Source organism: Rhineura floridana, chromosome 2 (genome assembly GCF_030035675.1).
Source record: "Rhineura floridana isolate rRhiFlo1 chromosome 2, rRhiFlo1.hap2, whole genome shotgun sequence".
NCBI lineage: Eukaryota > Metazoa > Chordata > Lepidosauria > Squamata > Rhineuridae > Rhineura > Rhineura floridana.
Genome location: NC_084481.1, coordinates 36,051,730 through 36,064,895, shown reverse-complemented (window position 1 = coordinate 36,064,895; position 13,166 = coordinate 36,051,730). Strand labels below are relative to the sequence as shown.

The 13,166-nt window shown below is 42.8% G+C and overlaps 1 protein-coding gene across 3 annotated transcripts in view; it reads left to right on the top strand.

Moving 5' to 3' along the window:
• The first annotated feature begins 536 nt into the window (after positions 1 to 536).
• DNAJC10 (DnaJ heat shock protein family (Hsp40) member C10) overlaps positions 537 to 13,166 on the top strand; it is a 36,666-nt gene continuing 24,036 nt past the window's right edge. Inside the window, exons 1-8 of one of the 3 annotated variants that reach the window (XM_061608282.1) lie at positions 537 to 593; positions 2,594 to 2,947; positions 4,239 to 4,404; positions 5,378 to 5,428; positions 8,683 to 8,765; positions 9,497 to 9,628; positions 10,169 to 10,262; positions 10,508 to 10,585. In XM_061608282.1, the coding sequence (XP_061464266.1) occupies positions 2,741 to 2,947; positions 4,239 to 4,404; positions 5,378 to 5,428; positions 8,683 to 8,765; positions 9,497 to 9,628; positions 10,169 to 10,262; positions 10,508 to 10,585 (811 nt within the window). In that variant the 5' untranslated portion in view covers positions 537 to 593; positions 2,594 to 2,740. The other 2 variants (XM_061608280.1, XM_061608281.1) reach the window with 2 other exon arrangements.

Here is a 13,166-nt window from a genome sequence, read left to right as displayed (position 1 = left end):
CAAGCTTTGTTTAAAGTTAAACCATGGCTTTTTTCCTCTCAAGTGTTTTGCTTTGCTCACTGTACTCAAACCTTTGCCATTGTTTAAAACCGCCATTTTCCTCACGGTGTCTTTTAACATTGCCTCAAACCTATCCACAAAATGTTTTGTCCTACTGCTGGATTGGGCCTGTCCTACCTGCATCATAGAACAGCCCTATGCATTAAAAGTCTGCCCCACTGAGTTCAATGGGGCTTCCTCCAAATGAAGTGTGTCTATCAGGATGGGGAACCTGCGGTCCTCCAGATGTTACTGAACTCCAACTCCCCGGTGTATATTTGGTAGCAGCGTTATCGAGGAGTGAGCCCCACTGACTTACTTACTTCTGAGTAAGCAAACATTAAGATCGGGCTGTCGAGCGGCTGCAGACTTATTTGGGAAGGAAGCCTCATTGAAATCAACGGGTCTTACTTACGAGTAAAGATTCATAAGATCGGGATGGCGGAGGGGAAAAGCCCATCACTTGTGCTACCCACTGAGCCGTTTACGGAGCAGGCAGTTTGGAGCACGCCTAGAGGTGGAAGAAAGCGTAAGGAACGCGCAAGCAAGGCTACGTAAGCTCCCCCCTCCCCAAAGCCGCCTCCACCCCGGACGAGCTGCTGAGATTTCCCCGGGCCGACACGGCTCCAAGAGCTGCGGCCACGTCAGCCTTCTGCCCAAAATCGCGGCCCCGCCCGCCGTCGCCACCGCCGCCTCCGGTTCAGAGCCGGATCCACAGCGTCCCTTCCTCCATCGCCACCCCATGCTGCCCCGCGCGCGCCTGCCCGCTCCTGCCAACGGCGGCGGCGGCTTCTGCTGCTCCTCCTCCTCCTCCGCACCGGCAACAAGCGGGAGGGACCCCAAACACGGCCACCCGGTAAGGCTCTAGGCTTCCTGCTACTGCCACTACCCCCTCCCCGAAGGAGAGCGGCCTGGGGCGGACGAGGAAGTTCTTACCCGGGCAGGCGCACCTTTCTCGCGTTTCCGTCCGTCAGTCCCGGCCAACCGGCATCCTGTTGGCGCCGCTGGTGTCTCCCCTTCGCTTGCTGTTCTGCCCCATCACTTCAGGGACGATTTCTTTTTTCTTTGTTTAACCGCATTTTCCTGTGTCACCCACCCACCGCCCAAGGCATTCTCGGCTTTCTCGTGCCTCGACACCCAGTCCCCCCCGGTAGCCCCTTTCTTTGGCCCGCTGAGTACCTGCTTTTGTCTCCTCTCCCGGCTGGCTGTGTGCTCCACTCTGTTTTCAAGGTTGGAAAGCTTATAGCAGTTCCTCCCCCAGTTTTTAAAGGGTGCTGGGTCCGGCCAATTTAACTGAAAGTTGCAGGTTTCATTTTAGCCGGTATATATAACATGTTTTGCAGTGGCAGTATCATTCTACCTTGATTTCCTGCCCAGAATGTCTCTTCTCCCCAAATGACCAATTCGGTGCAAGCCTAAATGGTCACTTTGTGCAGCCATCACCTTCCCTGGACTTATTACTGTAGGGTTACTGCCTGTGCTATTGGCAGGGTGCCTGTGCTATTAAACAGTAGAAATCAACAGGTGAATCAGTTTCCCTGTTCTTGCATCTCCACCCTGGGAAAAGCTTCCCTTTTTGAATCTTAAGTACAAACAGTGGCTCCATGCAGTCCGGTCTGGGATGCAAATCTGGCAGCTGGGAACAGTCCCAAGGTAATTGCATTGGGGGCTATGGCATATATGACTTGATAGATTTATGTGCATCTGTAGAAAGAAAGTGTAACGTCTAAATCAAAATGTAAGTTTTATGTATTTTCTAGGTTGCAAGGAACGTTCTGAAGTTAGCGCACTACCAAGTTACTAGCCTGCAACCAAATAAATAAATAAAAATAGAACCCTGCTGGGGCAAAAGAGGAACAGAGAGCTCTGTGACTCCTACTGCATTTCTTTGCTGGGTGCAGAGGAGGGGAAACAGTTTGTTCACCTGCATGCAATTCTTTGTCATCTATTTATTTCAATAATAAGAATACTTATAAACCACCAACTGATTAAAACAAATTAAGGTGGTGCACAGTAAAATCATTAAAACATCATAAAACTATAAAATTATAAAACAAAATATAGAACAAATTACCGACATCGAGTCAAATTAATGCTCTAAAAATGCTTGACAAATCTATCAGGCTAATGCTTAAATACAAAGCTAAGTGAATGTACTTTAGAAACTCTTTAATGTAAAACGTCAACAATCTACCTCCCACCCTTCCTGCTTTTCCAGAAAGAATTTATTGCCCAGGAAGAAATTTATTATACCAGGATTAGGCCATTTGTTGGGTAGTTAAAGTTTAAGGCCACCCTGATTTCCAGAAGGGTGGGAATTAAAAGATGAAGATCAAAAGACTACAGTTGTGAGAATGCAAGAAACATTTAGCATAGCCCGTGATGCTTTTAAAGCAGATCAAGGTATGAATTGCTTTTAAATGAGAGGCCATTTACCACCTGGTAGATGAGATTTCACAAAAGGAACCTGTATCTGTAAGTGCCTCTGTGAAGTGGCTGATACTGTGTTTACTGTACGGCGTAGACAATCTGAAAGCTTTTGTCTTTCTTACAGGTGCTGTCTCTTTGATAAACCAAGTGGATCTTCTTTGGACTATGACAGCAAAAATCCTACGAGAAGTTTCTCCAAAAATATACACAGTTTTTTTGACTACAGCATCGTGAAGCCTATTGGTTGGCTCTCAAGTCTCCTTGACTCATCATGGAGAAATCTTTACCCAGAGGAAAAGGCATAAGAGACTTTAAAATACTCTTTTTGTTGTCATTAGTGTTAATATGTCTGGCAGGCTTGGTTTGCCCCAATCAAGACTACTATAATTTACTTGGAATATCCAAAGAAGCAACAAGTAGAGAAATAAGGCAGGCTTTCAAAAAATTAGCATTAAAGTTGCATCCAGATAAGAATCAGGTAGGTTCTCTTGTTAGGGAAATGTTTTCCAAATAGCTAAGGCAAAGTTTGCTCCTGAAAAGATTTGAAGGTGCTGTTTTAGAATGGGTTTTCTTTTCACTCTTTTCTCTTTGTGTTATAAAGGATTAATGGGTGCAATTGTTGAGAAATGTATAGTTTTCAGCATTTATTTTCTTTCATATGGATAAAATATTTTAAGTTAGTGCCACCTTTTTTAATTGTCACTTCTGCAGTGGCTGCTTCCCCCCTTTATATTGGAAAAATATTTATTTAGTCAATATATTCCAATCCTATCATAGTCGAGCCATCAAGTGTTATCCAGCCTAGATATAGACATTACAGCCTACCAGATGCTTTGCAATCCTCTTGGGGGTTTTTTACAGTCCCAGGCTGACAGTAATAACAGGTGGTTATTGACACAATACATGCTCCCCATGGGCATCCCTATATGAAAGACAGCCTGTGTTCAGCTTTGTCAGTCACAGATTGTTCAGGTCAACTCTGTACTGTGAGTACTTCTAGCTTGCACTATGCCCCAATATTTACATCTGACTTGGAGCTACAGGTATTATGATGGCTTCTACTTGTAGGGTTATATCCAACTAAGCCATTCTTAGAGTAGATTGATTGCAATAAGTGGTATTAAGTTATTAGGTCCATTGATTTTCAATGGGTGTGCTCTGATATCACCCATAGGCTTGGATCCCAAGAAATATTGGCAAGAAAACAGTGTGGAAAGTTACTTTCCTGTTTCCTCTTATTGTTTCTTCCCCCGGGAACCCTCTTCTGGAGGATTTGCAGACCCTTCTGAATGGGGTGGTCTATGGTGTAGTAGGCTGAGGGGAAGATCATAAAAAATCAGGCAGAAGTGCATTCCATGAGCCAGAACTCCACTTGTGGAAGGTACCGTCACCTGATTTTCAGCAGTTCCCCTCCCCAGCCATCAGTGGCACAGCCCACCCCATTCAAAAGGGTCTCAGAAGAGGCTTTGGGGGGGGGGTCTGCCAGTGGATGGAGGAGATGGAAAAGTCATCTTCCCATCCGCTTCCAGCACTTCTCAGAATCCAAGCCACTAACTTCATATGAGGTAGCTTAACAAAGATATAAAGAGGTTTCCAACAACTCTCCTCTTACAACCGATCTGAGTGGCGAAGACCTAAATATAAATGCAGATAGTTAAACAGAAATTAATAGGATACTCCCTTATAAACATCTTCAAGGTTGGAATGTGTTGAGTTGATAGTTTTACCTATCAGTCAGCCAACACCCAGAAGATTTTTCTCTCCTATAGAATGATCCAGAGGCACATGAAAAGTTCTTGAAAATAAACAGAGCCTATGAAGTGCTAAAAGATGAAGATCTGCGCAAGAAGTATGATAAATACGGTGAAAAAGGCCTAGAGGATCACCAGCAAGGAGGCCGATACGAAAGCTGGCATTACTACCGCTATGATTTTGGTAAGGCAACATCTTTGCCAGTGCTATTCTGCCTGCCCTGGGTTCAGGTAGCTTCAGAGCAACATGATGGCCACCATCAACACACATTAAAGGGGCTTAAAAGCACTTAACTTTGTGTTGGCCTGTGGACATTGCAAGGAAGTACATAGTGTGTACTTGACTTTCTTGATTAGTCTGATTCTTAGGGACAGGACATCCTTTATTGTGTTATGTTAAATGAATTTCTCTTTTGCAAACAGCCTTGCAGTGCTGGTTCTTGTTCCTATTCCTTAATGAGTTGCAACTGGTACCTTTTTAATTGACATCTTCTCAGGCTGTTTCCAGATTAGGAAACTGTAACTAGTTGTTTTTCCTCAGTTAAACTTGGCTTTTAATGTTTTTCAGCTGGCATGGATGGCCAGCTGGCAACCCCTAGGCACTAGCCAGCCTGCCAGATTATTTTCTCTGGCCCAGGACAATCCTTGTAATAGGGCCAGGCTCACAACCTTGGGTTCTGTGGAAACTAATGGGAAATCCTTGCACTCCACAAGTTGTTGTTTCTAATTCTAAAACTGTCCCCTTATAGAATGCTGATAGGATAGGCTGTGCTCCTATGTTTGTCTACTCAGAAGTAAGTCTGATTGAATTCAGTGAGGCTTTCTCCCAGGTAAGTGTGTGTAGAATTGCAGCCTTAAACTTGCAGCTGTTTAACTTGCCTTGCATATGGTGGCTTAATGAAAAGGATGTTTAATTGAATCAGTTGCTGAGCAGTTAGGACCAAATGAGAGGGCCTTAATGTTTTACTCTACACCTTTTGTATTGTTTCACACCGTGACAGCCCCTTCACTTGCTTGCCTGCAGTTCTTGTCACCAATGGCTACCTAGTATAATGCAAGGTTGTAAACAATAAAGTAGTGCTGAATTTTTTAAATTATTCATATGTTATGCAGGTGCGTATTTTTTTCTAAATGCTCAGTGGTTTTTTTTTTGCCAGGTATTTATGATGATGATCTTGAAATTATAACACTAGACAGAGGAGAATTTGGTAAGTCATTATGATCACATGTTTTCCTGACACTTTTACTTTCATTTATTCAAAGTACAGAATTGTGCCACCTAATTTTTCCCCAGGAGAAAATGTTACAGAGATTGCAAAATGTCAGCTAATGAATATGAGAGCTTGATGTTCAAAGAGTATCTTTTTTGTTCCCTGTGAGTCATTTGAGTACAAGAAATCATTGGTTCAGTCTTGGTGGAAAGCTAGCAAACACCTTCAAGAATGGAAAAAAATATTTCTGCTTTTCTGAAGTTCCATTTTGTAGTTTTAAGTCTTCCCAATCACAGAAATGTCTTGTAAGAAGGATTAGTGGTCCAAACAAAGCACTTATTTCTAAGTTATTTCTCCTTAAGTTGTCCTCCATTTATCAACATACATTTTGATCAGGCTTTTTCTATAGAACTCACTTTACTAGGTGGGAGAGTTGGGGGGGGTATTGACTGTATAATTCTGGACCTGAATCATGATCCTACACTGGGGAGGGGTTAAAGAGAAAATCAGGCTCTGATAACTTAGTTCTCCTCCCAGGGAACAAAACTCAGAAATAATGAAATGTTAGTATGTGTTTGCATTTCCTGTTCATGCTTGATTTACAGAATTGAATGTGTTTACTTAGCATGATAACAACATACTTGTGCATACAGTAAGAGTCCTCCCACTGCTGGCATTTGATCAGTTGACAGCTTTTATGGTGGTTTGTTTTTTACAGTTTCACTGTTGTCATGTGCTGCATCTGATCCGGCTTAAATAATGCTCAAACTGAAAAAACAAAACCTTTTATTAAAAAAGAAAATAACAACTTGATACTTTTACCCGTTCTTTACAACAACCCAATGAAAATAGGTTAATTTTTGCAATAGCCTTGTGAAGTAGGTTACATTGAGAGAGAGTAACTGGCTCATGGTCACCCAATGAAGTTCATGGCTGAAAGTAGATTTGAACCCAGGTCTCCCCAGGCCTATGTCAGGACTCTGTTTCCCACACCATACTAGCTCACTGCTCTAAAAGAGCACTTAAAGGCCACATTTTGTCAGGGAAAATGTTGGAGGCCACATATTGGCAGTGGTTGGGGCCAAAGACAAAAAGTGAATGGAGCCAAATCCAGAAGTGATCAGGGATACCCCTTTTCTTCCCCCGCCTTCATCCTCTCTCTCTCACACACACACTGAGGTCCAGCCTGTCTCTCTCTCTGGGACCTCCAGCCTCCGCTTGCCCTCAGCTTCTCTCCCCTTCACTCTCCATCCATTCATATTCCCTTTCTACACAGAAGTGTGTGTGCACAAACGCTTCCTCCCCTTCCTCAGCTATCCCACCTTCCTCTGGGTTGAGGAAAGGAGGGGCTGGAATTCAACAGCAGGGCTGGCCTTTGGGGAGAGCCCCAATGGCTGTAAGGGTGCTCATATGAACTCTGAAGTATATGTGTCAGTTGACAAAATAAATTTTGCTGGTTTTTCCCTTCCTTCCTTCAGTCCCCCTCCCCCACCAGCCAACTATGGTATGCATTTGATTGTTTATTTAAAAAGGTACACATACACACACATTCAAAAGATTGGTTAAATTGGTGTGATTATATGTGGGGGCTGGGATGCAGAACTGTTCCTCTGTTGCTGAGCAACGGGAAACTGAGAACGGCAATCATTTCTCTGTACACTACTTACTCAGGTCCCTGGATCTCTGCAGTTATACCTATAAGGACCAGGATTCCCCATGCTCCCAAATTCCCTTCAGACTTATGCAGAAGCAGTCTTCTTATGCCCCTTCTATTTTAAAGTAAGAGATGAGGTAAAAGAGCCTTTTCTATGTTGGCTCCTCCATGGAAATGTTGGATGTTGGTTTCCCTTTTTTTGGATGCTAGTTTGAGGCATAGTGTTATAGCTGGCATTCATGTTAAATAAAAACACTGCTGGCTTGCCAGCATTCTGTTTCCACTAGTGGCTAGATCAGCGATTACCAACAGGCACCCACGGGCACAGTATGTCTGCCACTATCTCCTGTGATGCCTGTGAAAGGGTCTCGGGAGCTATCCCCTCAAAAATCCAGAATGCATAAGAGACTCTTTGGTCTCCCTGCTCAGTTCCAGTTTGCACTGGCTTAGCCTCTCCTACATGCTCTGGTGGCAGCCATTTTGTTAATGGCACTCACAGCAGTTTCTTAAAATTCCAAATGTGCCCAGTAGTCCAGAAAGGGTGGCAACTCCTGGGCTAGCCAGTTACCAGTCTGGGTGCTCACAAATGGGATATGAAGATGGCATCCTTCTTGTTTGTTTGTCACCAGCAAGTATAGATTATGAAAATCTTCTAATGTGGCACAGGGATGTTCCCTGTCCCTAACAGTTTCTAAGAAATGTGTAGAGAAGAAGGCTTTTGGCCTTCATCATTCTCTGGGTCTTCCATCATTTCAAGGGAAGAGTGGAGATGTGGAAGAGAAAACTCATATTCCATCTACAGAAAGTGGCATAGGCTTACCACAGTGCCTTGCCTTGCTAGCAGAAGTGCAACTGGAACTACCTTGCAAAGTACTTCCTGCTGTGGCGGTTTTGAACTATTGTCACTGCTTTGTCGCTATGGTGACTCATGCCAGTCCTTCTAGATTGGAGTGCGCAGGCGCAGGGGCTAATTACAGCCCTCCACGTTTCTGTTTCTGGCTTTTGGGATTTGCCCTATGCCATACCCCTTCCCCAGCCACACCACCTGCCGGCCCTTCTTCACACCTCCCTTGAGTGTTTTTGCCTAGTTGGGATGTGGCTTTGAACTCTGATAGTGCCTCTTGCTTGCCTGGATGCAGGATAGAGATTTGTGAATGTGCATACAAACTAGTTGACTGTCCAAAGGCAACATTTGCATTAATGAATGCGAGTCCTCCTCCCAGTTTTGTTTCTGTCTCTGCCCACTGCTGACGCATGGCCCCTGGAAGATTGCCCAGAAGGGAATGCAGCCTCAGGCTGAAAAAGGTTCCCCACCCCTGTTCTAGATGTTGGGCTAGTGGCAGTCGGAATGGATCATGCCTGTTGAAAATGTAGTTTATAGGTCATCTGCCCTTGGACTTAGAGCACTAATTTCTTCAGGGATTTTGCATGCGGAGGCACCCTTTTCTCCCACAAAATAGGGAGAAAATTAATTGGGACAATAGCTCATCACTGAGCTCCCCCTCCTCCAGGTATATATGAGTGGATGTTGGTGCCTGTCAGTGTTTTATGCTGTAAAACTAACAACATAATTTTGATCCTATTATTATTATTACAGATGCTGCTGTTAATTCTGGAGAATTGTGGTTTATCAATTTCTATTCCCCTCGATGTTCACACTGCCATGACTTAGCACCAACGGTAGGTATAGGTCAGCACGTGAATGCTGCTGTTGAATTCATACCCTAGTTTCCTTTGGCAGGAACAAGAGTCTGAAGGGAAAGGGGAAGACTTTTTAGGATGATGTGAGAGAGCTGCATCATTTTCTAGCCATGGACCAATATGTGGCTGTATCCCTAATGCTTGCATTATGCTCTCCCATTCTGTGCATGCATAGCCCTAACATCACAGCAGGACTCCTTTGGTGTTACCATCAAAATCTGTTATCCTTAGTAACATAGGAAGCTACTTATACTGAGTCAAACCACCCAGTTCAGAATTGTCTACATTTACCAGCAGTGGTTCTCCTGAATTTCAGACGGGGGACGTCCCCATTCCTACCTGGAGATGCCAGGGGTATTGAACCTGGGATCTTCTGCATGCAAAGCAGGTGCTCTGCCACTGAGCTACAGCCCTTCCCATTGAGATCTGCAAGGAGTTGGATCAGAAATTTCCCCTGAGCATTGGGGATTTGAGGGCAGATACCAGGATCCTGCAAAGATAATCAGAATGGTGGTCAAGACATTATTGCCCTTCAACCAGCCTCTGAATATAAGCTTGGATTTTTAACTCTTGTAGTAGAATTATACTGAGTCTATATGCTGGAGAAGAAACATTTAAAAATTCTCTTGAAAGCCTTCCAAAAACAAATTACGGTTGTGGTAGAAAAATAACCTAGGTTGTCACTTTTTTTCCCCCTTTTCAATTTTAAGTGGAGAGAATTTGCTAAAGAAATGGATGGATTAATACGTATTGGAGCTGTAAACTGTGGTGATAACAGAATGCTTTGCCGGATCAAGGGAATTAATAGTTACCCAAGCCTGTATGTGTTTAAAACCGGTATGGTAAGTAAACAAATAATGTCCACATCTAGCATCCCTTTGAGAATGTACGGGAGCCTCAGTCTGTTGAGGAAACTCTTTGGAAAAAGAGGATCTTCCCCCATTGATTTCAGATTTGGGGACAATGCTCATCCTCATTGCATGCATGTGCATAGCCTCGGCAACCACCCAGGAGGCCAAACACAGTTCTGAGAAGACAAGCCTAGGAACCATTGTTGCATACAGGAAATGGTAGCAACAAGCATCTGGAGCAGAAGTGGCTCCAGGACTGTATGATTTCTGAATCCTTTTAATAATCCTTGTGTTTTTGCCAGGTGAGAAAATTTTGGATAGATATAATAGCTCCATTTTTATACCTAAGGACTAAGGTTAGATTAGGGTTAGATTCCCACATTTGGAAAGCTTAATATGAAATATGCTGGGACCTAAATTAAAAGCCTCCAGTTATGTGGATAGGATAGATGGAAGATGCAATTCAGTATAAGTACTGACTAATACATATGTTGTGTTATTGGTTTAAAATGAGATATGTTTCCCTTGCAGAATCCAGTGAAATATTTTGGAGACAGGTCAAAGGAGAGTTTAATGAATTTTGCCATGCAGTTTGTCACAGGCACAGTGACAGAATTGTGGGCAGGTAAACCATAATTACTTTAATGTCATGTTATTTTTGAGTTTGCATATATTTCAGACTCTGCAGCCAAACAGTGGGCAACAGATAAGCTAACCCAAACATCTCCAATGGAATCTTCATAAAAGTGTAGAAGAGATAAAACTACTGTCAAAGCCATGTAACCAGTAGTTTATGCTAAGCAAAGTTGCTGGAGAAATGAAAACAGGTGCAGATCCCTGAATGTGGACTTTTCATTTTCTGTTTTTCAGGAAACTTTGTCAATGCTGTGGAAACTGCATTTGCTTCTGGTGTTGGCTGGTTAATTACTTTTTGCGCTGAACAAGGAGGTAAATATATACATTTGAGTTGTTAAAATTAAAAGTTTTAATTACTCTGACAGTAAGGAACTTACAGCGGAAGATGACAGGAAAATATTGTCATGTTTCTGTTGTCAGAATTGTCTCCAAAGATAACCGTTGTCCTTCTTGTATTTAGACACTAAGGCTGCAATCTGATATGCGTTTATTTGGAGTAAATCCCATTGAACTGATGGGAATTAATTCTCAGTAAACATTATTATTGTTATTGTTACTGTTATTATTATTTAGTCTATGTCTAAACTACTTTATAGTAGTGTAATAAAAACCTCTGTTTGGTTAATCACAATTTCGTTTATGTATATATATATATATATATATATATATATATATATATATATATATATATATATACACACACACACATACATAAGACAGTTTTGAAAGCAGCAAACAGAACTTCACTCAAGCTTGCTCTGGATCCCTATAAGGATTCCGTTAATCACCTAAAAATATATATGAACGTAATTGTGATTAACCAAACAGAGGTTTTTATTGTATTAACAAAACGTTTCAGCTTCTGCCTTCATCAGCTGCCAACATACAAATGCTGTTACCAAGGTGGCAGTTATAGAGCTTTGAGGATAGAATGCTCAGAGGGGCTTCATTTGCAGAAGCTAAGTAGTGGTGGTACTGTCCTCCAGGTTCAGGCCATGTGGTGCCAATGTGTCCAGAGAGTAAATCCAAAAGTTCTCCCTTTTGGTCAATGCTGCTGGATCTGCTGGCATCTCTATCGCTGTAATGGAAAAGTCCAACAGGCTGTGACCCTCGATGTTAAAATGCTTTGCAACTGGTTGCTCTAGTTTTTTGGTCAAAATTGCAGACTTGTGGTTCCTGAAGCGCGTGCGTAGGTCAGTTGTGGTCTTTCCTACGTATTGGATATGACATCCTGGTCTTTTGCACTCGGTGATTGTTAGGAGATGCTGGATGGAAATCTATCACATATGGAATCCGTTGCTCTCTGCTCTTTGACACCTCAGTATGATGGAGGAGGTTTTCTCTGGACAGAATGGAGGCTCGGTGCAGACTTGTGGTTCCTGAAGCGCGTGCGTAGGTCAGTTGTGGTCTTTTCTACATATTGGATATGACATCCTGGTCTTTTGCACTCGATGATGTAAACTATATTGCAGGACCTGCAGGTGATGTTCTGTTTGATGTAATATGTCCTGCCTGTCCTAGCACTTGTAAAAGTGGCTGTCTCCCTGAGGTACACACAGGTGATACAGCGTTTGGAGTGACAAGGATGAGACCCTGGATTGGTGATAGGTGGCTTAAGCACAGCTCTCACCAACAGTCTGTGCAAATTAGGAGGTTGGCGAAATGCTATAACAGGAGGCCTGCTGATGGCTCTAGTAAGATGTTCAGAGTTTGCCAGCAATGGGTAGCTCTCCCTGATTGCTTGGTGATTGCTCCACCGAGCCTCCATTCTGTCCAGAGAAAACCTCCTCCATCATACTGAGGTGTCAAAGAGCAGAGAGCAACGGATTCCATATGTGATAGATTTCCATCCAGCATCTCCTAACAATCACCGAGTGCAAAAGACCAGGATGTCATATCCAATACGTAGGAAAGACCACAACTGACCTACGCACGCGCTTCAGGAACCACAAGTCTGCAATTTTGACCAAAAAACTAGAGCAACCAGTTGCAAAGCATTTTAACATCGAGGGTCACAGCCTGTTGGACTTTTCCATTACAGCGATAGAGATGCCAGCAGATCCAGCAGCATTGACCAAAAGGGAGAACTTTTGGATTTACTCTCTGGACACATTGGCACCACATGGCCTGAACCTGGAGGACAGTACCACCACTACTTAGCTTCTGCAAATGAAGCCCCTCTGAGCATTCTATCCTCAAAGCTCTATAACTGCCACCTTGGTAACAGCATTTGTATGTTGGCAGCTGATGAAGGCGGAAGCTGAAACGTTTTGTTAATATAATAAAAACCTCTGTTTGGTTAATCACAATTACGTTCATATATATATATATATGTCTAAGCGGTGTACGGAAAAGTAAAACAGCAACAAATGTTTTAAAAATGTACAATAAAACCTTAATACAAGTAATACATGCATAATACATAATAATACAAATTAACAAATACCAAAACAATTCCTTTGTACTTCCCCACTCAACATCTCTCAACCTCCTGGCTTTCACCCAGGACAACGCCCATCCACCCTGGCTCTCACCCTGGGCCCAACAGACACAAATCACCCTAAAAGTCTCATAAGAAGGAAGGTTCCCAGGGGATCCCAAAAGTAGCATTTAGGACAGGTTTAGTAGGCCTGAGAACCATGTTGAATGTTGGGTCTTAGACATGCACAGGACTGTGTTCTGAAAGCTGTAAGATTAATTGATGCTGGGAAATTATTAGCATTCTGTTTTATATATTTCAAATATTTCCATGGAGGAGGTTTGTTTTTAAAGAGACATGTCTAATATCTAAAATTATGATTAATTGCTAGCATGCTGTGGCCTGTTTCCTACTGAGATAATTAAAACATGTCATCTTTTCTCCATGCTAGTAAATAAAGCTTCCCTTTTAGAA